Raw genomic sequence first — 23984 nt, 5'->3', positions numbered from 1 at the left:
TGGCCCAGACCGACAGGAGGGTGTCCTCAGGTCGTGTCACAGCCGCAGGCTCGCGCTGCCCTGCCCTGCCCGCGATGGGGCATTTCCGCCGAGGTCTCCTCTGGCCCTGAGCCTCTCGAGGCGCCGCGCTGGGTGGAGGCTGCCGTCGGGCCTGGAGCACGTGCGGCTCCCTGCGTGTGGGCCAAGGGGAGGCTGCAGTCCACTTACAGATTTCCAGAAGCATCTTGTGCTGAGGAAAATACAGCCCCCTGAGAACCGCCCCCCCTCCCCAGTGCTCGGAGGCATTTTCCCCAGCTGTAGTGAGGTGTAATTGACAGATAAAATCGCACATTTGTAAAACGTATGTGACGATTTGACGTTCATATACGTTGCGAGATGATCCCCATCGTTAATTAACACATCGTTACCTCATGTGATTACCACTCTTTCGGTTGTTTTCACTTTGTCTTAATCGACCTGGCAAGATTACGGCATTGCGATGCTTTTCCTGCAAAGAAAAGTTTGGTACGTTTATCTGAGTGCCTCATTACTTCATAAAAACAGCGTTTGTGCTGGAGGCCAGACCATGACCTCCCGCCTGGGCCCCAGGCGGCCCTGCACACCTGTTCACGCGGGACACAGCACCCCTTCCGCCCGGGGCTCCAGAGACCGTGGCTGGGGGGGGGCGGGGGGCATGTTCAAACTTTTATTTTCTAACCAGAGTGTAGTTGACATACTGCACTGTATCCCGTGCGTTCCCAGCATTCGACGTGGCGACAGCAGTCCCGTACGTTATGCAATTCTCCCCGTGATGAGTGTGGTCATCGTCTGTCACCACAAAGTTAGGACAGTGTTCTGGACTCTCTTCGGTCTGGTGTCCTTGTCATCCCCATGACTCGTAACTGGAAGTTTGTGCCCCTTCACGTGATTCACCGTCCCCGCCTCCCCTCTGGTGACCCCTAGGCCTCAGCATTGAGGAGTCTCTTTCTGGCTTTCCATCTGTTCCTTTGGTCTTTTAAGCTCCAGATACAAATGAAGTCATACGGTATTTGTCTTTCTCTGTTTCACTTGGTACGACATCCTCTGGATCCATCCGCGTGGTTGCCAGTGGCAAGAGCCCGTTCTTTCGTGTGGCTGACGTTCCAGCGTGTCCAGTCTTCAGTCCGTGGGCGCCCGGGCTGCTTCCGTGGCAGCGGTCACGCGGGTGCACGCGTTTCTTCCAATTAGTATTTTCATCTTCTTCAGCTAAATACCCAATAGTGGAATTACTGGATCACGTGATACTTCTGTTTTTAACTCCTTTTTTTTTTTTTTAACGTTTGTTTATTTTGAGAGAGAGTGCACGCACACGTGAGAGTGTGCAAGGGGCAGCGGGGGAGAGAGAGAGAGAAAGAGAGGGAGGGAGGGAGGGAGGGAGGGAGGGAGAACCCAAGCAGGCTCCGCACTGTCAGCACAGAGCCCAACAAGGGCCTCGAGCTCAGGAACTGTGAGATCATGACCTGAGCCGGATTCCAGAGTCAGACGCTTCCCCTACTGAACCACCCAGCGCCCCACTTCTGCTCTTAACTTTTTGAGAACCCTCCACGCTGTTCTCCAGAGCGGCTGCGCCAGTCTGCGTCCCCACCCACAGTGCACGAGGGTCCCTCTTCCTCACGTGCCCGCCAACTGTGGTTAACTGTTCGTGGTTTTGATTCTAGCCGTCCTGACAGGCGAGAGGTGACACCTCACTGCGGTGTCGGCCCTGGTTTTAGCAGCCATGTGTGTGTCTGTCACATACAGTGTTTCCTTCTGGAAGGGGCCCTACCGTCGTGCCCTTCTGTGGCTGGGCTGCGGCCACTTGCTGGTCAGGTCCACGCGCCTGGAAGGGTCCTCTCTGTCACGGCTGTCTCCTCGGCTGGGCCTCCGGCCACATCCGGTCGGTGGCTGTCAGGCGTGACGGCACGCGGTGCTGCTGGTGACTCCAGTGCGGCCTGCCTGCTTCTCTGGTGACGTCTGGACGTGGCGCGGTGAGTGCGCGAGGGGGGATGTTCCCCAGGGGTTGAGAGTGCCCGCTGGGAGCCGACAGCAGGCCTGTCGAATGAGTGACGAGCAAGGGGTGAGTGACGGGCGAGGGGTGAGTGACGGGCGAGGGGTGAGTGACGGGCGAGGGGTGAGTGACGGGTGAGGGGTGAGTGACGGGCGAGGGGTGAGTGACGGGTGAGGAGTGAGTGACGGGCGAGGGGTGACGGGTGAGTGACGAGTGAGCCGGTGCGGCCCGAATGCTCCACCTGGCACGTGACCGCTGGCCGGGGGCCATGCCAGGCAGGTGGGGCAGAGGCAGCGGTGTGGAACCCCCTTCCCTCTGGGACTTGGAGGCCTGGGAGCCTGGATGGGGGGAGGTAGGCTGGGCGCACGGGCGGTGGCTGCACATGTGTGTGTCGTGTTGCCCTGAGAGCGACGGCCTCCAGTCGGCACGTGGGGAGTGGAAGGGCCCCGCCTGGCCCCCAGCCCGGCCTCTGCCCTTTCACGGATGTGCGGCCTTGGGCTGGACCTTCCATCTGATCTGTGTTTTCATGTGTAAAAATTACTGGGGGCACCTGGGGGGCCCAGTGTGAAGCGTCTGACTCCTGATTTTAGCTCAGGTCAGGAAATCACAGTTTGAGAGTTCGAGCCCCATGTCGGGCTCGACGCTGACAGCTCAGAGCCTGCTTGGGATCCTCTAGCCCCCCCGTCTCTGCTTGCTCTCGTGCTGTGTCTCAAAATAGAGAAAATGAACGTTAAGAAAGAAAATAGTGAACAAAGTCTCAGTTACTGGGATCTTTGGTTATTTAAGGATAAAATGTACGTAATCTATGATCTGTCAAAGTAGACATTCCATGACGATCGGGAAGTATTGTTGACAAATACCGAAATTGCTTCGGTCACCGAGTGTTGCGCGTGCCCTGTGTTCAGGATGACGTCATCAATTACCAAATAATTAACTGCAGGATTTTACGTGGTGAAGCGAAGTGATGGGGGTGAAGGAGATCCAGGCATCACGTGGAGCGGGGTGAGGGGGCGAGGGGCGCTTCAGAGATGGGAGAGAGACAGAGACGACTCGGTGTCTGCTTCAGGGACTGAACCTCTAACCACTGTCCAGGACGCCAGCCACTGGCCGTGCGGGGCTGTGTAAATGTGGGTTGGCTAAAAGTTAACAAAGCTGAAAATTCAGTCCCTCGGCCACACCCTCCACATGTCAAGTGCTCAGTGGCCACACGCGGCCCGTGGCTGTCATCCTGGGCAGCACAAGAAGAGACCGTTTCCATTATCACAGAAAGTTCTATTGGACGGAGCCGTTGTGGACCATTGAGCAACTGTTGTGGCAAATATTCTGAGGTTTTGCTGAGAATTTTAATTTCTTGCCAGGAGATCCTCCTGGGTCTTGTAGTTGAGGCTTTTCTTCTCTGCTTATTCTGTGCCCGGAGATGCTGGTACCATTGGGGCACAGACAGTCCCCTAGGACAGCTTCTGGAAGTGGTGGGGGAAGAGCCCCGTGCGTGTCCCCACCACCGCATCCTCTATTCAGACAGTCCTCTTCCCACATTCCATCGTGAACCTGTTGCATCAGAGAGGAAAGCTGAAGGCATTGTAGGGATGCACACACAGTCTAGAATCCACAGTTAGCATTTGTTTTACCACGTGTCTGTTCAGAGGACCCAGAAAGTGGGAACCCCCAGACCCACTGCAGCTTTTCAGTTGCATTGGGACATAGCTCTCCAGGACCCCCAGCTAGCTCCCAGGCCCCCTTCCTATGTCCCAGAAGCCGCCTCAGCCTGTGTCGCACTCCCTGCCCCCACCCCCACCCCTGTCTGGACCCCCAGGCCAAGAAGCTGCTATATAGCATCAGCCCCGTTCTAGTGATGCGTCCTTAGGACAGCGTCTCCGGGTGCTTGCCTCTCCTGAGCGCCCCTGTGTGCAGGACCAGGCAGAAGTCCCAGGGGTTACGCCGGGGGGGGGGGGGGGGGTGGTGTGCACGTGCCCATGTGTGAGCAGTTGTCTGAGGGACTGGCTCCATTTCCCTAGCCAGGAGTGTTCTGAGAGCTGACCTACCGCCTTTGGCCTCCCAGTAGCTTCTTAAGAGGCCAAGTGTGAGGGGCAGGTGGGTGGCTCTGGCAGTTGGGCATCTGACTTTCAATCTCAGCTCCCATCTTGATCTCAGGGTCGTGAGTTCAAGTCCTGTGTTGACCTCCACGCCCAGGGTGGAGTCTACTTAAAAAGGGGGGGGGGGGGGGAGAAAACAAGACGAGGCAGGTGCGAATGACCTTGTGCTCTGGATGTCCTCACAGGTGGAGCTGGAGGTCACGCTGCCGGGAGAAGGGAAGGACCGCATCTTCAAGGTGTCCATCAAGTGGGTGTCCTGTGTGAGCTTGCAGGCGTTACACGATGCACTTTCGGGGCGGCTGCCCAGCGTCCCCTTTGAGACGATCCAGGCCCTGGACGTGGTCATGCGGCATTTGCCGTCCATGAGGTGAGGACCAGGGAAGCGGGAGTGTCGGCTGCTCGCCTTGAGGGCCGCCTGGCGAGTACGAAACCTCTGTCCGAGGAGGAGTGGAGTTTTGGAATCGGGGTGGTGACGGTCCTGGGTTTTGTGATGAAAATTATGGCGATACTAACGTGGAAAATCTTTAACGTAAAAATAAATCACCTGGGGTGCCGGGCTGGCTCAGTCAATAGAGCACGTGACCCCTGGTCTCGGGGTTGTGGGTTCGGGGCCCGTGTTGGGCAGAGAGAAGGCCTGCCCGTCTTTGTGCCCACCGGCCGTCACGTTCTCGCTCGGCTAGCCTTGTGAGCTGTGTTGTGTTGCTCTGTGGCCTTCCCTCGTGGGACTGGTGGTAGCAGGAGGGCATCCCCAGCCCCGTACGTGGCTGAGCACCCACCACCCGGCCGGCTCTGAGACGGCAGGAGACACGGTGCGTGTTCAGATCGCCACGCTTGAACTTGACGGGACAGAGGGTGGGTGGACCCTTGAATGGCTCACAACTAACCGGGTGGTGGGGCTGCGCTAATTCCTGTGTGAGGCCAGTTTGCTGCCCCCGGACCCCGGGTTTCTGACCCGGGAAGCCTGCTGCTTCCAGGTGTGTGGCACACGGTAGGGCCTTGGGGACTGTTTGAATGAACCAGGGACAGAAGGAGAAACGAGCCCCCTTGCTGACCTCTCCCGAGTATTGACCGAAGCTCTGAGGTTTGAGGGGAGGGTGGGGCCTCTTCTGTCCCTTTGTAGGTGTGAGAGCAGGTGCACTGAAGTGCCTGTGAGGTTTCGAAAGGGACCCTGGTGTTCTCAGTCTCCAGATTGGGTGGGGTGACCAGATACGTGGCAGGCTGTACCTCCTGGCAGGGGACCCCCCCCCCCCCCGGCCCGCAGGGTGCAGTTGAAAAAAAAAAAAATCTGGACAGGCAGTTGCCAAAACGTTGAAAGCCTTTTTTTAATGGTTGGCAGGAATTACTGTGAATTCTGAAGTTTTGCTTTCTGTGTTCTTTTGAATTAATTATGATGTTACTTTTATAATCAGGAGGAAAGCCGACTTTTCTTGTGGAAAAATAACAGAAAAAGTGGCAGGGCGAGCCTGTCCGAGGGGGAGGGCAGGGGCCGCCCGCACAGTCCCGTGGACGGGGCCCCCCGTAGAGGGGAATGCGGCCTCCACACAGCGCGTCTTCCCTTTGGATGCTTAGCGACGACACGGCCCCGGGTGACCGGACGCCGTGGGTGCTGCTGTGCTGCGGACATGTCCGCTTCGCTCCGGGGGCCCCTGCCCTCCGCGCTGTCAGCAGCCGGCCCCCGGAAGGCGTGTGAGTCTCCTCGGGCCCGACCTTTCTGTCCCGCCGCCTCCTCCCCATACGGGCGGGGGAGGGCGTCCCTGCGGCCCCCCAGGGCCCGGGGCTGGCCCGGTCCCGCCACCTCGGCACACCCGACACGGCCTGTTTCTAGAAAGGTCTGAGCGCAGCCGCGTCAAGGGGGGCGGGGCTGTCGTGCGCAGCCATGGCCTGTGTCTAGGGTCTGGCAGCCGTGGGCGCCGAGCCGGAGCACCTGAGGACGCTGCTCTCCCTGCCCTGTGGCAAGGCCACGCGTCCCCAGGGGTGCGTCTTCAGCAGCGTAGCTCAGTGACAGCACCCCCGTGCGGAGAAGACAGCGGGATTGTTGGTGACCGTGAGCGTTCGCCTGCGCGAGTGACGTGCGACCCGCAGGCCTGGAGTCAGCTTGGAGGAAGCTCGCCTGATCGGACGGGGGTCTCTCGTTGCAGGTACACCCCCGTGGGCCGCTCCTTCTTCACGGCGTCCGAGGGCTGCTCCAACCCCCTCGGGGGGGGCCGGGAAGTGTGGTTTGGCTTCCATCAGTCCGTCCGACCTTCTCTTTGGAAAATGATGTTAAACATTGATGGTAAGCAAAGCCCCGGTCTTTGTGGCGGGGGAGGGGTGGGGGGGGGGCGCCTGTGCGGGCCAGTTCCACACGTGGCCTCTGTCAAAGCCAGAGCCGCTCTTGCCCCTGGCCTTTGTCCTCTGCTCTGAGGTTTGGGCAGTGGCTCTCAGACCCCACCAGAGCCGCCCGCAGGGCTCACTCTAGACAGCGGGGATCAGGGTGCTGAGGCGGGCCCAGGGGTCTGCGTCTCTGACAGGCTGCTGCTGGCATCCACCGGCAGGGTCAGCTTTTCTTGGGAGGGACGGGGAGGTGAAGGGACCCCTCACTGCTCGGGCCACCCTTCATGTCACCTTGTCATTTTCAGCCTGGTTGATATGAGCACAGGGGGGCTAAGGGCCAGCCTGCTGTGTTGCCTTCGCGCTGGTCTCCAGGTTCAGGGCGGCCTGGCCCCCCCCCCTGCAGGGAGCCTCTCACGGTTGGATCACACAAAGCAACAGTAAACTTCAGAGACATCTACACCCAGAGCCACTCAGAAAACCCAGATTTGTGGTTGTCGTGATCTGCTGGGGTTTTCGTTTAATCCTGATTTTATTCTCAGAGGGTGACTTTGTCTTTGGGCTGTACCAACCGCTTCCTGTCAGCCCTGACCGGAGGGATATAGGGCGGCCCCCTCTGGCTCTGTCCCACCTACAAGGCCCGAAGGTGGCCTCCAGGGATCAGGCGGACAGAGCCCAGGTGGCCAGAATGGAAGGGGCACCACCGGGCACATCCCACGTCACGCTTTTGCTTTTTTTTGCTGTTTTTTCCCACCTGTAGTCTCAGCAACTGCGTTTTATAAGGCACAGCCAGTAATCGAGTTTGTTTGTGAAGTTTTGGATTTTAAAAGTATTGAAGAACAACAAAAACCTCTGACAGATTCCCAAAGGGTAAAGTTTACCAAAGAAATCAAAGGTGGGTAACTGCCTCGCGCATCGGGCCAGGGTCCTGCTCCCCAGTGCGTTTCCTTAAGTCCTGACAGGGATGTGGGGTGGGGGGGTGGGGGGGAGGGCAAGAGAGGTTAGCCGTCAGATGAATTAAACCCCTTTCACAGAGCAGGAATGATGATGTTCTAAATAAATGGCTTTCCGTGTAGGGTGAGGAGCAGGTCAGTGACCGGTGGCATCCAGGTCATTGGCTGTTGGGACCAGAGAGCCTCAGTGTGGTTATAGTCAGTGCCTCTTGCTGTTCTGGGGTGGGGCGCATGCTCTCGTGCCTGGTCAGGTGGTCCTCACAATGGTGGCATCCGCACCCACTGAGTCAGAGCTCCACCCCGGAAGACACAGCCCGAGTGCGGTGACCTGGCTTGGGCCCAGCCTCGGAAAGCTGGCTGGCACCTGTCGCCCACCCCCCCCCAGCCGCCCCCCGGGCACCTGTCCTTTCCCGATGGCTTTCTAAAGGCCGTCGCACGTACCCGTTGCTAAAAATAATCCTAGAGGAAGTGCGGAGTCTCAACTGAGCCAACATGGTCTCTTTCTTCTTTAAGAACAGTGTCCAGCCTCTGGCCTTGGCATTTCTGGGGCCGAAGGCATCCCCGTGGCTGAGATGGGCCCAGCCCGACAGTCCCCCTCCCTCTCAGGGCGAGGGCGGCCTCTGCGCCAGCTGGCGCTCGGGAAGCGGGGGCCCGAGCCCCAGGCCCCAGGCCCCAGGGCGGGTCTTGACCCTGAAGCTCGGCTGCTCTGTTGTCAGGTCTGAAGGTGGAGATCACGCACTGTGGGCAGATGAAGAGGAAGTACCGCGTCTGCAACGTGACCCGGCGGCCCGCCAGCCACCAAACGTAAGTGGCCTCGCTGTCCCGCCCACACCGGCTGTGGCTCTCCCCGTCACTGCGGCGACCAGTCTAGAGCGGTGACCCTTCCGGAAAGGGTTATCTCATTCTAGCTAAAAATTCTAGCCCTGTGTCTTTGGCTCAGTGGGGCCAAAAACTTCACCAAATGAAATAAAATGAAGGAATAGCTCTTGCACAGGGTGGGGACAGGTTGGCGGCTCCCTGTCGACTTTTCTTCTGGAATTTTCAGGCGAGAGAGGGTCGTTTTTGTTTGTTTTCCAGTCGTCAGTGCTGAGCCGGTGCCGGGAAGGGTCGGGGGTCCGGAGGCCCTGCCCCGGATCGCAGGGGCGGCCGGCTCCTGCCCCTGTGCCCTGGCCCAGCCTTGGCCGGAACGTGCACAGACCTTTCTGGATTTGTCCTCATTTGTCCGTCCCGAGTTTGTCCCAAATTGCTTGCATGTACTGTAGACATCTGTGGTCTGTGATTCCCAACTCCAGAGAGGGCAGGGAAGTTTAGGAACTACTTACCCAGAGGGCATGGCTTGGGTTTGAACCCTCGAAGGTCCCTGATCAGGTGCCCCACACGTCTCACCCTACGCCCCCTTCAGCCCCCAGCAAGCAGCCCTGGGTGGGCGTGGCCACGTGCAGGGCTCCGGCCTGACCCCTTCTTTGTCCTCCTAGATTCCCGCTTCAGCAGGAGAGCGGGCAGACGGTGGAGTGCACGGTGGCCCAGTACTTCAAGGACAGGCACAAGCTGGTTCTGCGCTACCCCCACCTGCCATGTTTACAAGTCGGACAGGAGCAGAAACACACCTACCTTCCCCTCGAGGCAAGTCTGGTCTCTGCGGCTCAGCTCGGGTGGGGCCGTGCACCCTAGACAGACACCAGCGGGAGGGCCCCACCTCTGGTCCTGCCTGCCTACGGCCCTGGGCTGGTGACGGCGACACGCCTGTCACATCTGTTTCCCCGTGAATGAAATGGTGTGTGGGGACTCTCCCCCATCCATCGTCCATCGAGGATGAGCCCCGTGTGCCTAGCAGGTCCGTCCCACAGGGTCGAAGATGTTCAGAAAAGCTAGTTTCTTCACTTCTCGTCTAAGATTCCCTTCCTGCTGGGAAGATCCTGGAAAGATTAAACGCTAAAACTGAGGCCCCGATTTTAACTCTTTCCTGTCAGTGCCTTAAATTCTCTGTCCTTGTCCGGTTACTCAAGCATCCGGCTGGTTTTCCCGCACCCTGGTCCAGAAGGCCAGCCTCGTTCCCGTCAGCAGGCAGCTTCAAGCTCCCACCTGGGGAGGGTCCCACCTCCTGCTGGTGCCAGGCTGGGCTCACCGAGGAGGATTTCTGGTACCTGCCACGGGGCCCCTGAGCGGCCCCTGCAAGTGTGCCGTTCCTGGTGGGTTCCGGGAGAAGAGACACGTGTAGGACAGGCAGAGCCGGGCCACCAGCCCCGTGCTCAGCCTCAGACCCCCGCCCGGCCCTCCTGCGCTGGTGCCGACGCCCCGGGTCTCTCCTTTGTAGGTCTGTAACATAGTAGCAGGACAGAGATGTATCAAAAAGCTGACCGACAATCAGACCTCAACCATGATCAGAGCGACTGCCAGGTCGGCGCCCGATCGGCAAGAAGAGATTAGCAAGCTGGTGAGCGCCTGGCTCCAGGGGCCAGCCCTGGGGTGGGGACGCCCAGGGGAGCGCGGTATGTGGCGCCCGGGGCAGGGGAGCCCCTGATGCTTCTTCGGACGGACACGGCTTCTTTCTTTTTTCCTTTTCAAGATGCGAAGCGCAAGTTTTAACACAGATCCGTATGTTCGTGAATTTGGAATCATGGTCAAAGACGAGATGACAGATGTGACCGGACGGGTCCTCCAGCCGCCCTCCATCCTCTACGGGGGCAGGGTACGTGCGTGGCCGGGGTGGGGCAGGGGGGCGCCGATGGGTGCCTGTCGCTCGGTGGTGAACAGCAGCTTTTGAGCCCACTGAGGCCGGACCCATGACCAGAGGCGTAGACCGTGGTCTGGGTAAGGGATTCTTCCCACACTGGGTGAAGCCGGCCCACGTTAGGGAGCCTCAGGAAGGACGGAGTTGTCTTGGTCGTATTGGAAGTTTTTCAGAATTACCCTTTATCTTTCCAACAGGTAATTTTTATTAGCCCATCAGCATCTGAGAAGCGTTATTCTTTGCGTGATGGGTACTCTGCCAGCAACGAATTATTTTCCAGAAGCTTATACTGCTCTTCTGGGTTTTTAACTTCTGTTTCAGAGGGATTTGTTGGCAAACAGAGCCACCAGTCACTCATGTTTTTGCTCGTGTGTTGTTGCCCATGAAATGCCAGGCTTTTATCAATAGGGTGTCCTGTCCATGGAGCCCTGACAGAGTTCACGAGAGGGGTCGTCGTTACCTCCTTGGGGCCTGAGGCCTTAGCCTCACAGGCCACGGGCTCTCACGGAAGCATTCTATAGCTGACTCTACCATTTACGCTGGTCCTCCAGACCAGTGGCAAGGCCTAGTTTTGTTTGTAGGGTTTTCCCTTTCTTGTAAAACGTAGGCTCTGCTTTTTCAAGTGTTCCAAAGTTCAGAGGCGCCTGGGCAGCTCAGCCAGCTGAGCATCCAACTCTTGATTTCTGCTCAGGTCTTGATCCCAGGGTCGTGGGATCGAGCCCTGAGTCGGGCTCTGTGCTGACAGCGCTTGGGATTCTCTCCCTCTTTCAAAAAATAAGTAAAATAAAATATGGGGAACATGGGTGGCTCAGTCAGTTAAGCATCCCACTTTAGCTCCGGTCATGATCTCACTGTTGATGAATTCGAGCCCCGTGTCAGGCTCTGTACTGACAGCTCAGAGCCTGGAGCCTGCTTCATATTCTGTTTCCATCTCTCTGGCCCTCCCCAGCTCATGCTTTGTCTCTCTGTCTCTCAAATATAAATAAAAAACATTAAAAAATAAAATAAATAAGATAAAATAAAATGAAGTGTTCCAAAGTTCAAATAGTACACAGGGGTGCCCGAGTGGCTCAGTCGGTTAAGCGTCCGACTTCGGCTTGGGTCATGATCTCACGGTTCATGAGTTTGAGCCCCATGTCAGGCTCTGTGCTGACAGCTCAGAGCTGTTTGGAACCTGCTTCGGATTCTGTGTCTCCCTCTCTCTCTGCCCCTTCCTCCCTCTCAGTCTGTCTCTCTCTCTCTTAAAAATAAAGAAACATTTTAAAAAATTAAAAAAAAAAAAAAAAAAAAGGTGCACAGAACTTCACAGGAAGGGGGTGTCTGGCCGGCTCAGTCAGAAGAGCACACGACTCTTAATCCCAGGGTCGTGACTTTGAACCTCACGTTGAGCATGGAGCCTACTTAAAAAACAAAACAAAACAAAGAATTACAGGAAGAAATCTCTTTCCCTCTGTCCTGGTTGCTTCCCCAGGAAGTGACTGGTGTCTCTCTGCCCTTTATAAAACTGCCCAGGGGTTAGTCACAATTTTTTTTCCACCCCTCCCAGTGCAAATAGTGATGCATTAAATACACTTCTTTTTACTTAAAGCTTTCTCTTAGAGGCCGTAGAGGTCTTGGAGATGCTTCCACGCATGCGTGAGGCCTGGCGTGTTCGTTCTGAGTCTTACTGCGTGGTGTTCCTTCTGTGTGGGGGTCCCCGTCCTGGTCCCCATCCTCTGAAAGAGGTTTTCCCAGCAAAGGCTCACTTGTGAACCTATGTCCAGACACAGTGCAAACGTAGCACCTTTTTGAACCCTTGTCACAACCGTAGGAGGAAGAGCGTCTGGTTCTGTTTCACAGGTAGGTGCCTAGAAAGGCCCTTATTACATGGTAACACCAAGATCACAAATCTGGAGTTTTTCTTCACTGCCCGAGCCCGCGTCTGTTTCAACATTCTGTCTCTTAGTAAATACAGGAACGGTCTGGAAAATAAATTTGTTCTTGTAATCTTATCTCGCAAAAACACGAGGATTGTAGGGATTGAAAGTTTATAATGCTTCTTTAAAAAAAATTTTCTTTTTAATGTTTGTTAATTTGTTTTGAGACAGTGCACGCAAGCAGGAGAGGGGCAGAGGGAGGGAGAGAGGAGAGAATCCCAAGCAGGCTCTGGGCTCACAGAGCCCAGTGCAGGGCTCGATCTCACGAACTGTGAGGTCGTGACCCGAGCCGAGGTTAAGGGTTGGACTCCCCATCGCCTATCCGGCTTGTTGTCCGTTGTCAGAGCAAAACATTAAATGCCCCCCAAGGGACATTTGGCAGTGTCTGGAGGCTGGCGTCTGGTGACAAAGACTTCCGACATCCTACGGTGCGTAGGGTCGTCCAGGTGTCAGCAGTGCTGAGGTTGAGAAGCGCGGGTGTCGTCCGAGCCCACGTCTGCTGAGCGGGTGTGTGTTTGCTAAGCCTGGAGCGCCACACTGGCAGTTGGAGCCCATGTCTTACAGACGGAGCCAGTGGGGCCACGGCAGTCGTTACCAAAATACAGGAAAGAAAAGCGTTTCTTTCCGTAACGTTTGATTTGTGCAATAGGCCGGTGTTACTTCCGTGAATTAAAAACGTTTTCTGCTAAAAACACCTCTGCAACTGAATGACGGGGACCCAGATGCGGCCCTGCCCGTTGGTGGTGCCCGCGGGCCTGAACAGCGCCGTCCTCCTCCCCGTGGCCGTTCCCTGTTGTCCTTGTCCTCCAGAGTCACTTCAGGGAACTCAGAGGTTGCTCGGGTGGCGACGCCGAGGCCCGGTCCTTTCTGGTCGAGAGATGACAAAACCAGGTGGACACGTCGCTTGCTCTTTCTTCACAAGCGGGGGTAGCTTCCGGTCCTGGAACGACCGCAGGCAGTGGCGCGTGGAGGGGAGCGGAGGGCTCCTAGCTGGCCGCTCTGCTCCCCGGCCCGGGGCCTCCCCTTCCCTGGCTGCCTCCGTGATCACAGAGGAGATAAAACGAAGGAGAGCACGTTCTGAACCAGGAAGCCTTCCTGTAGCATCACAGGGCACTCCCGTCCTTCCAGGCTACCCTTGAGGTTGGGGGCAGCTCTGGGCCTCTCTGCAGTCCTTGGCCTGCGTCCCCTCATCCCTCGTGCGGCCTTCCATTCTCTGTTTACCCATCCAGCCGTCCACCCATCCAGCCGTCCTTCCTCCTCTGTCCCCGCACCCACCCCTCCATCCATTCTCCGTCTTCCCATCCCTCCCTCCTCCCATCCCTCATCTCCCATCCACCTCTTCGTCCGTCCGTCCGTCCGTCCGTCCGTCCATCCTGCAGATACCTCTGGCCCACTTGCAGCGCTGGGCAGGTCAGGGGTGGGACACCACACCGAGGCTCAGTTCTCAGCCTCAGGAGCACCTGGTCGGGGGATCGGCACAAGCAGGGAAAGTAGCACCACCCAAGGTCAGGAGGTTTCGTTTCCCATTTTCCCTCACTCTGAACGTCTTGCCATTTGCAGAATAAAGCGATCGCCACCCCTGTCCAGGGCGTCTGGGACATGAGGAACAAGCAGTTTCACACGGGCATTGAGATCAAGGTGTGGGCCATCGCGTGCTTCGCCCCCCAGCGCCAGTGCACGGAGGTCCACCTGAAGTAAGGCTGCTGGCGGTGCTGCTGAGGGGACACGCGGGGCCGGGGGCGGGGCGGGGCGGGGCGGGGCCGGGGCAGCTCGGTGGCCGTGGCAGGAGTTGGTGACCTTTCCAGGCCAGCGGACATGTGCCCGGGATGGGGGCCCGGCCAGGAAACGTGAGCCGCCTCGAGGCCACTTTCACTTCTCAGACTCACTAGCAGAGAGAGTGTGGAGAGAGAGTGCAGGTTATATAAGAAATAAAACCGAAAGTGAATGAGAAGTTTGAAAATTAGATGCAAAAGAGAAAATTATCTTCAGTGAACTCAAGTTCCCTTAAAAAAACCCTTCAGCTTCATATTTCTGTAGCCCCCCGCCCCGGCCTGGCCCAGGCTGTGGACCCTTAGAGAGTCAGCACCATAACCACGCAGCTTTGGGGCGCCAGGGTCTCTTGTTCCCACCTTAGGTCTTAATCTCAGGGCCGTGAATTCAAGCCCCGCACCGGGCGTGAAGCCTGCTTAATAATTAAAAAATAAAAACAAAACCCACAGAGCTTTGTTACTCGTGCTCTTGCGCCAAACAAACCTAACAGGGAAGAGAAAGCCTTTGCTTTCCGCCTGTCTTGGGTGGAAGCAGGAGGAAACTCGAAGCCTGAGAAGGTAGCCAAGGGTGGTTCTGAAAAGCCACGGCTCAGAAAGTTCTCGAGAGCTGACGTCAAGGAGACAGGCTGTCTGTCGGAGGCGTCTTCCGTGCCGCCAGCAGAATTCGCTGGAAGCACAGAGCAGCTTAGCTAAGAAACAGAGTAGGTTAGCACCGGAACACCGGGTGCCTCTCTTCCCCGCACCCTGACCTTGGCTCCTTCATTGCACGTTGCCTGGAGCCGGATGGCCCCGCAGGGAATCCACCTGTAGATGTAAGTGCGGACACAGAACTGCACTCACGTACGGGAGGTTGAGCCCTGGCCCCGTTGGATCACAGTGTCCTTACCGTTACTGTAGAAGGCGACGTTATTTTTATTCCTAAGTTTAAAATAGCAGCTGCTGATCTGTCTGTGCCCCCCCCCATCCCCCCACCAGGCTTCACCCAGCCTGTTGGCAGTCGCCGCTGGTGCCACTCTAGCTGTGGTCTGTTTTGTTCCCTCCCACAACTGTGTCACCCCAGTGAAGTTGTACACACAAGAATAGCGGGGGAAGTCCCAGGGGACGGGCCGTTCGCAGTTTTCCTCTCTCTGACATTGTTGGCCATCCACGGAGTCCTGTGTTCTGTGCCAGAACCTGGGAGCTGGCCGGGCCTGCCGAGTGGCGGCAGCTGCCCCGTGCGTTGCTGTAAAAGGACAGCACTGTCACTGCTCCCTGGGGGTGTCACAGGGTGAGGCACATGGGCCCTTGCGGTTGGAAATCTTCTGTGTTATCAAGGCAAAATAGCCACAGGAGACTTTTCCATACCCCACGTGTATACTCGGCACACCCCACACGTGTACTTACCATACCTCGTGTGTGGACCCACCATACCCTACACGAGTACTCAGCACACCCCCTGTGTGTACCCACCGTACCCCCGTGTGTACTCAGCATATCCAAGAGTTTTCCAGGAGTTAGCACGTTGTCGGCTGTGTCCGGGTCTTGAACCAAGATGCTGATGTCGGTGAAAATGGTTTGGGGTTGTCTGTTAAAGTCGTGCCCTTTACTTGGGACCTCTGGCTGGTCTGGATTCTTTGGCGCTCCTGTGCGGTCAGGTCTAACGACCCTTCTCCTTCAGATCCTTCACAGAGCAGCTCAGAAAGATCTCGAGGGACGCTGGGATGCCGATCCAGGGCCAGCCGTGCTTCTGCAAGTACGCCCAGGGGGCGGATAGCGTGGAGCCCATGTTCAGGCACCTGAAGAACACGTACGCTGGCCTTCAGCTGGTGGTGGTCATCCTGCCTGGCAAAACCCCCGTTTACGGTAGGCCTTGGCGGTTTGGCTGGCTTTGCTCGCGACCTCCGTGGGTGTTGGGCGCAGCCAGAGCCCTTTGCGCTTTTGCCACACCGGGGAGTGCTCGTTTCTGGCTCGTCTGTAATCCAGGAAAGACGAGGGGGTCTCCGACGGCTGCTGCCTGCGCTGGTCTCGCCTGAGGCCACGGTTCCCAGAGGCCAGCACACGCTGCCTCATCGTGTCACCATCCGACGTGACGGTGGCTGGACGGAGGAAGGTCCATTCAGTGCACACACGGTGGTGGCCGGGGCCACCGTCCGTCGTCCTCCATGTGACGTTCGTGGGCCCGCCTCAGAGCTCTCCGGAAGCTCATCAGAGTCCTTCGTGCCACAAGGGCAGTTGCACGTCCATTCAGCCGACACTCCCCAGCTACCTCTGATGATGCCCCAGGCCTAGAGAGTTCAGAGAGACAAGACCCAGCCCCCCATCAGGCAGCGCCAGGGCAGTGGCGGGTATAGACTGCTGACTCCAGGGCAGGCGATGGGGGGGTGGCTAAAAAAGAAAGAAAGAAAGAAAGAAAAAGAAAGCCCTGTGGGAGCCCAGAGGCGCCCAGTGGAGGAGGTGTTGGAACGAGAACCTGGGGGTGTGTGGGGTGCAGTGAGGCTCGCCAGCTGCATTCCCAGTTAGACGGTGACAGAATCAGATGCATAAAAGCCACGTTTCTCCCTCCCCTCTGAGCTACGTACGCAAAGAGCAAAGAGAACGCCATCGGTGTTTCCATCCAGAAGTCACCTGTTTCCACGGGGCTGCCCAGGGAGTAGCTGACAGTTGCTTCATGAAGGAATCCAGAACCCAGGGCCGTGGGCCTAGATAGCTCTTTGACGTCAGGCTTGCATTTGCTGCGGGTTTCGGGGATGCCAGAGTCTTTATTCGAACCACCCTGAGCACCGTGACAGGGGTGGGCGTGCCGTGCCCTCCTCCCCTCCAGCCTGGCTGTGCCCAAAACGCCCCGCAGCCCTGGAGGCTGCTGAAATGGACTTCCTTCCTGCCGTGAGACTTGTCCTACTCCCCGGCCTCCCTGACCGAGGTGACCCTGGCCTGGGCCGTGCCGGAGCCAGAACTCCAGCCCCGGGGCCTGACTTCCCTGTGCCGGCGGCCAGTCACCCGCTTCCGTGGGCGCAGCCACAGCCACAGCCACAGATGGGGTTGGGCCACGTAGCCGGACGTGGCTGCTGGGGTCGCGCATCTGGGCCCCTGTGGCGTTGGGGGGGGGGGGGGCACGCTAAGGAAGAGGTGCCGGCCAGAGCTGCCGGTGAGCGTATCTTTGGTGCTCCGCAGCCGAGGTCAAGCGCGTGGGAGACACGGTGCTGGGGATGGCCACGCAGTGTGTGCAGATGAAGAACGTGCAGAGGACCACGCCCCAGACCCTGTCCAACCTCTGCTTGAAGATCAACGTCAAGCTGGGAGGCGTGAACAACATCCTGCTGCCCCAGGGGAGGTAAGGACGCCCCCCGCCCCACCGCACCCACCACGTGGGGCAGAGTCGGGCCTGATTCCCGGCGGGGTGGGGAAGCGCACACAGGTCAGGCCACGTGTGAGCGCGTGTGCCAGCCGCCGTCCTGGACGCGACGCGACACGCCAGGAAGCAAGGCGCAGTTTCGGCTGCCTTGGCCAGGTTCCCTGAGTGAGGGGAGGGCAGAGAAGGGCCCGGGGGTGCTCAGACGTGGGGTGCGGCGGCTGTGCCGTGAAGGGAGTTGGCAGGGCGGAGCCGGAGCTCAGCCTGAACGGCTGGGACGCCAGCCTCCTGAGCTGAAGCGCGCCTCTGGAGCAGGGAGCCGTAGCTGCCGTGTAGGCGGGAGCCGCCCTTGCGTCTCCCGAGCCAGGCAGGGGACGGAGGCCACCTGATGCGGTCAGTGCTGGCAACGCAGCCGTTGGGATGGAAAAGCTCCACAGAAGAGCACACTGTTGGCAGATCCCAGGCCGGGGTCGGGGTCGGGGTCGGGGCCTGGCAGGGGAGGGGTGGGGTGGGGTGGGGCTGCGGGGCCCCCCGGTACCCCCTGGCCTGGCACGGGGCCCTGGGCGCTCGAGGAGAGGGCCAGGGTCAGCTTTTGTCCCTCCTGAGGGTTGGCCAGCCTCTGCTGCGGCAGAGAGGGGTTTCCGTGATGACAGACGTTACCGAGGAGGTCTCGTCCCCGAAGAATCTTGGCAGTCGGGTTAGCATCTGAACGAGAAGCGTGGGTAAAAGCAGGTTACTGGACACACCCTCCAGTGAATCGCACTGCCCTTGGGTAGAAGTGCTCTCGTGAGGACAGCAGCGGCCATCGCCACTTCTGTGTGTCTGGGGGAGAGACGCTAGGAGGCACCAGCTGTGTGCGGAGCCCCCAGCCTGGCCTCGGGCTGCCCGTGACGGCCCACCTGGGCGAGTTTCTGAACTACCTGCGGGCCTCGTTAAACCACGGAGGTTCTGACCAGCACCTCTGGATCGGGACCCAAGTGCTGACACTCCCGGCAAGCCCACAAGTGATGCTCTGTGGTCCGGGGACCACACCCCAAGAAGACTGAGCTACGCTGTTAAGCGGCTTTTTAGTAGGTTGCCGCCGTGGGGGAAGGCGGAAAGAACCTGAAGTTAGAGCCTCCCAGACTTGAACTTGGGAGACTGGCTCAGCGAGGTGAGGTCGATCCACTCGGGTTGTGGGAAGGAGTGAGGGCCTGTCAAGAGCAGGTGGTGAGCCCAGCGCCCCGTTCGCTCAGTGAACAGGTTCTGTCGATGGAGCTCCGGCCACAGCAGTGAGTACAGGAGGCAGAGTCCCAGCCCTCTCGTGGGAGGACCCAGCACAAGGGACTTGACGGGAGCACCAGTGACGTCATGGGAGGGACGGGGCCAGGAGGGTGAGGAGCTGGGTTTCTGTGGCCGGTCTGCTGGAGAAGGCGGCACTGAGCCGATGGTAGCAAAGGACCAGGGGGCCCAAGGCGCCCCTCCCCCCGCCCCGGGCAAGACGCAGCCCCTGGAGGGTCCCGTTCTAGAAGGCTGCTCCAGCTCTGGGCGGAACGGGACCAGGTGGCACCTGCACCGTCTCGGGAGGGGTGCTGGCAGTGTGGGGGAGGGGGGTGCCCAGAGACGGTGTGTTTGGAAGATGGCGCTGCTGTGAGCGAGACAGGAGAGGTGTGCTGGAGCGGGGCTCAGGGTGGTGGGGGTGGGGGGGGCGGAAACAGGGATCTGGACTCGGGGATGTGTGTTTAGGGGAACCCAGCAGAGAGGCGGTGTTAAAGCCACGAGGCTGGTGAGATCCCAGATCCCCCAGGGCAGGGTGTAGACAGGATGGATGCCAAGCCTACTACCCTGGAGAGTTGAGGGTTAAAAGGTTGTGGAGACAGGGAGCCAGCAGTAGAGCCCCCCACCACCACCAAAAGGAGAGCCAGGCGGCTCCCGGAACGCTAGGGGAACGCTAGGGCAACGCTTCCTGTGTCATTTGTCACGTGGTGCCACCAAGGAGCCTCCTGTGATGAGGTCTCAGGCTCTGCCGTGTGGGGGCAGGGACCTGAGGAAGACTGTCTTGTTGCCACGGCAGCAGGAAGCCTGGTGGGCGGGGCCTGCAGCTGGTTGGGAGGTGGTGAATGGGTCCGCCTAATTAGGAGCTTGGCCACGCAGCAAGCTGGCAGGCTAGGGAGCGGAGGGAGCCTGGCAGGAGTGGAGTTCATGGGCAGGTGTGGTCTTCCTTGTTGAAGGTGAGAGTCCAAACAGCTGTGGAGCCGGGAGGAGGGCTGCAGCGCCTCGTCTGTGCCCGGTGTCTTTGTGCTGGGGAGAGCGAGGCGGGGGCCCGGCCCCAGAGGCTCACGGAGAGGGGTTGGGGGGCCGCGGTCCAGGTCAGGGCCCGGAGGCAGGCCGGTCAGCCAGGCCACGGGCAGTATCTTCCCCGAGCCCGGCCCTTCCATGTGACGTCACAGTGCCTGCCTGTGCCCCGCTTCGATGTCCCGGGGACCCCAGGGGGAAGAACCCCCTTGGCGTGCTTGCAAGCACTGAAGGGGGAAACCTTGTCCACGTTGTGTGGAAACTCACATGGCATACACACTCGAAGCCCTTTCCCCCACCTCTCGGCTCTGGGCGGCAGAGCTCTGTCCCACGGGAGCCCCGCAGGGGTCATCTCCCCATGACACGGTGCTTCTGGTCACTGGGCGGGAAGGACACTAATGTCAGCAGCCCGCTGAAAACACTCATCTCAACAACCACGGGAGGGAAGTATTCACGTTGTGTCCATTTTCCAGAAGAGAAAAGTAAGCCCTAGAGAGAGTGAACTTCAGAACGCAAAGCTAGCGAGTGACCCCACGCTCCCAGGTGCCATGCACACGGCCTTTTCAGGAAGGTGCTAGAACACGGCGTTGGAAAGAGGCGGGGAAGCTGTTGGCGTGCTACTCACCTGGGGCGGTTTTGACCCCCAGGAAACACGTGATGTCTGGAGACTTCTGGGCGTTGAGACTGGGGGAGTGCTCCTGGCCTCTCGTGGGCAGGGGACAGGGAAGCTGGTGAACACCGAGCAGAGGGTGACCCGGCCCCGTGCTGCGGCTGGGCCTGGGGAGACCCGGGAAGAGCGGGGCTGGGGTCCAGGCTGTAGCAAAGCGCGGGACCTTTATACACGCGTAATCTGGCATGTGGCGTTACTGTCTTCTAGACGTGATTTTAGTATCATTTCAGCACGTACGATCACTGCGGAGACAGTCAGGTGTTTACAGATGCAGACCCCACCCCCCCCACCCCCCCCCCCGCGACCCCGGCCTCACTAGCTGTCCGCCCGAGTGTCGTTCGTCTCCCCTCCCCGCCCCCCCCCCCGCCCCCCCCCCCCCGGCCCCGGACCAGCGTTGTTAGTCCACACTCCCCCACACCCCCTCCCATCCCCCCGGGTCCCACCCTGGGTTATTCAGAAACAGCTCTCAGACCCCGTGTCACTTTATGAGCGAGGTCTTTGGTATGGACCGTTAAAAGATAAGACCGTTTTTAAAAACAGCCGCGGTGCCTGTGCCCCGCGAGTGACGCTGGCACCAGTGTCCTCAGCGGTCCAAGCCTCAGATGCTCCCGCTTCCCTCCGCAGGCCACCCGTGTTCCAGCAGCCCGTCATCTTTCTGGGGGCCGATGTCACCCACCCACCCGCTGGGGACGGGAAGAAGCCTTCCATTGCCGCCGTGAGTATCCGCGCGTCCCGCCCGACCCTCTGTTGGTGGCATCCTGCCGCCTGTGGGACCCACGCCTTGGCCGAGCTGCCTGAGGGGGGCACGCGGTCCCCTTGCGGGGTGTGGCCAGAGCATCTTCCTGAACACCACTGTGCTCTCCTGGGCAGTTGCAGACAGAGTGTCCTGGGAAACAGGCATTTGGAGGGCACGCGGCACGTGGCTACCCACGTGTGACAGCAGTGAGTCCGCCCGCCCAGGCCCGGGCCAGACGGCACGGATCTGGCAGCAGAAAGGCCAAGGGCACGGTGGCTCCCGTCCTGCCGGGTCCCGCCCGCGGCTCAGGCCCGCAGTGGCTCTCTGCCCACTGGGCCAGATGCTGCAACGAGGGTTTTTTTAACGTTGTGCCTCTTTGTGAACATTTTCTGTTTTTATTACGAAACACCAAGTGTGAAGTAATTACACCGTCCGGAGTTCAACGTAGCCCTTCCCTCGTTCCACCTGTGAGTTCCATCGGGGCGTCGGGGGAGCTTCGCTCCACAGGCCCTGAGCCCCCGAGCTTCCCACGTGCTAGCTGGCCGTGTCCAGCCCCCAGGGGCCGCGCGAGGCGCCCGCTCTGTGCGCACAGCTGACTGATCTCGGGAGGGTCAGCCCAATGGCTTTGGTTCAAGAGGACCAGACAAGCACACGCTCAGGGTAGCGTAGACTTGGCCTGTGGAGCACAGAGCCCAGGGCGGTACCTCTGAGTTGTCTGGCGGGACCTCCCGGCGGCCTGCAGCCAGGGCAGCCGAGTGGAGGGAAGGAAGCCTGGGGCTCAAGGCTTGTGTCCCCAGCATGTCCAGCGGGGACCGCTGCAGCGACTTCTGGGCCGGGTGCATAATTACACTGAGTCCTAATCTTGTGGGTCAGTATTAGTTTTCTCGTTTTACACATGCAGTCTGGAAAAGCCAAACTCAGTTGCTCGAGAGAAGCTGCAGAAAACCCAGCTCAAGACCCCCTGAGGTTCAGGTTGAGGTCTGAGCGGTGCCCTCAGGTGCCTCGTGGAGGGGCTTGGAGTCACCAGTCCTAGCTTTCGCAGCAGCAGCCGCAGATGCGGGTCTCTAACGTGTGGCACACGTGTGGACGGGGCCTGCCTCCCGCAGCCCAGTGCTTCTCTCCGAGGCACGTCTGATCCCGAGGGGTGGCTGATCCCCAGTCGGGAAGAAGGCCAGGACCCCCAGGAAGTGCAGGCTTCCCCGGGGACTGTTGTGGGCCCCCAGCAGGTGTGTCTGAAGTTACTCAGGGGCCCTGTTCCTTTATCAGGTTAGCATCAGGTCACCTGATTCCTCCTGCAGATATCTCCTCTTCCTACCTGGACTGCAGCTCTGACCTTGTTAGACAATTTTCAGCCCGCCCTTGTTTGATTAGCAAAGGGCACAGCAGACCCCAGGGTGGAGGTGTGCCTTGTTCTCCGGGCTCCTCCTGGTCGGCACCTTCAGGCAACTGCTTACGTGCCAGTGTGCCTTTGGGATGGCCTGCCGTTTCTGGGGTTCAGAATCTTGGGATGTGCACTGATACGCAGATGGCTTCCCCTGGTGAGCAGTGTGCTTTGAAAAAACTAGGGAATCTGATACAAGTTGCTTTCTTGGGGCTGATGTAATTCAGCCCCATGTGATCACAAGCGGAGTAAAGGTTCAGAATAATTGCCTATTTTTTATTAGATATTTTCAGCAAACTTTTTTTTTTAATTTTTAATGTTTATTTTTGAGAGAGAGACTGCGTGAGCAGGGGAGGGGCAGAGAGAGAGGGAGAGAGAGAGAGAGAGACAGAGTACAAGCAGGGGAGAGGCAGAGAGAGGGAGACACAGAATCTGAAGAAGGCTCCAGGCTCCGAGCTGTCAGCACAGAGCCCGACGTGGGGCCCGAACCCACAAACCATGAGATCGTGACCTGAGCCGAAGTCGGACCCTTAACCGACTGAGCCTCCCAGACACCCCCACTTTAAGCAAGTGTTTATTCTTTGCAGTCTATTGACGAACACTGTTGCCCACATACTAAAAAGAAACATAAAGGCAGCAGGTTCACAACTGACCAGCCGCTGTCCCTTCACCGTGATGTCAAGTTGAGGGCAGAGGCAAGTCTGTCCATCCCCAGTCCCTCCTCCAGTGCACACCCAGAGGAGGGGGCTTCCGGGAAGTCCCCCCAGCGCTCCCTGCACCTGTCCCGACAGGTCGTGGGCAGCATGGACGCCCACCCCAACCGCTACTGTGCCACCGTGCGGGTTCAGCAGCACCGGCAGGAGATCATCCAGGACCTGGCCACCATGGTCCGCGAGCTCCTCATCCAGTTCTACAAGTCCACGCGCTTCAAGCCGACCCGCATCATCTTCTACCGCGACGGCGTCTCGGAGGGGCAGTTTCAGCAGGTAGGCCGCCTCGTGATTTCCCTGTCTGTGGTCTCAGGACACCTCAGGGTCACCCGTTTGTCCCGTACGATAGCTTGTCCGGTTCTCTGGTGAAAACGGTGATGTGGTTTCTATCCGGCCAGAGCGTGGAAGGGCCAGGGAAGCGGATGCCCGGCCAGCGGTGCTGAGCCGGGACGGGAGGGACGAGGGGCTCGGCTTGGGCTCGAGGCCTCAAGGGCTGTGCGGGGAGCTTGGGTCTAGGTCAGCACGCGGCCCTTCCAGAGGCTTGGCCGGGGAGAGTCTGTGGGCTGGAGACAACAGTTTTGTCTGGGGGTCACCGTGTGCAGTGTGAAAGGCAGACTGCAGGGGGCCCCGGAGCGGGGCTGGGCGGGGGCCCCTTTGGAAGGAGGGTTAAACACAGGGTTCACAGCCACCATCTGGACGTGGAGGGAACGGCGGGGTCTCGGGTGACCTGTGGATCCCGGGCCCGGCTGGCTGCCATCAGACGCGAGGAGTAGTGGAGGAGAGGCGAGGGAGCGGGTACAGGGAGACTGTGCTCTGCTCCCGGGCACCTGCCTTACCTCCCTGTGAAGGTGACCAGTGGTCGGCCTTGAACCCAGAGCTCGGGAGCTTGGTGCCGGATGTGTCTCCACATCCGTCCGAGCTAATTCCAGCTCGGCACCCACCCCATCCCAACACGTGCCTCCCGGGAGATGTTGGCAGGGGAGACAGAAGATACAGGGCCCGTGTCCGGTCCTGTGGGAGAAGGGACCCCAGAGGGGAGGGGATTCCGGGAGCCGCGCCGGAGTGTTCCAGAGGCCCCCAGGCTGCCTTGACAAACAGGCTGGATAGC

At 59.1% G+C, this 23984-nt stretch overlaps 1 protein-coding gene across 4 annotated transcripts in view; it reads left to right on the top strand.

Annotated features, from left to right (window-relative positions):
- Positions 1-23984, top strand: part of AGO2 (argonaute RISC catalytic component 2) — a 111710-nt gene that overhangs the window by 73007 nt on the left and 14719 nt on the right. For all 4 annotated transcript variants that reach the window (XM_053896576.1, XM_053896578.1, XM_053896577.1 and 1 more), the window contains 12 exons: positions 4284-4465; positions 6237-6373; positions 7169-7303; positions 8078-8165; positions 8837-8984; positions 9676-9795; positions 9928-10050; positions 13569-13702; positions 15435-15619; positions 16928-17087; positions 20674-20764; positions 22958-23152. In XM_053896576.1, the coding sequence (XP_053752551.1) occupies positions 4284-4465; positions 6237-6373; positions 7169-7303; positions 8078-8165; positions 8837-8984; positions 9676-9795; positions 9928-10050; positions 13569-13702; positions 15435-15619; positions 16928-17087; positions 20674-20764; positions 22958-23152 (1698 nt within the window). The remainder of the gene's footprint in view (positions 1-4283; positions 4466-6236; positions 6374-7168; positions 7304-8077; positions 8166-8836; positions 8985-9675; positions 9796-9927; positions 10051-13568; positions 13703-15434; positions 15620-16927; positions 17088-20673; positions 20765-22957; positions 23153-23984) is intronic.

The sequence above is a fragment of the Panthera pardus genome, unplaced genomic scaffold, assembly GCF_024362965.1.
Source record: "Panthera pardus isolate Hobbes unplaced genomic scaffold, ASM2436296v1 HiC_scaffold_7, whole genome shotgun sequence".
Classification (NCBI taxonomy): domain Eukaryota; kingdom Metazoa; phylum Chordata; class Mammalia; order Carnivora; family Felidae; genus Panthera; species Panthera pardus.
This window is presented reverse-complemented; position numbering and strand designations above follow the sequence as displayed.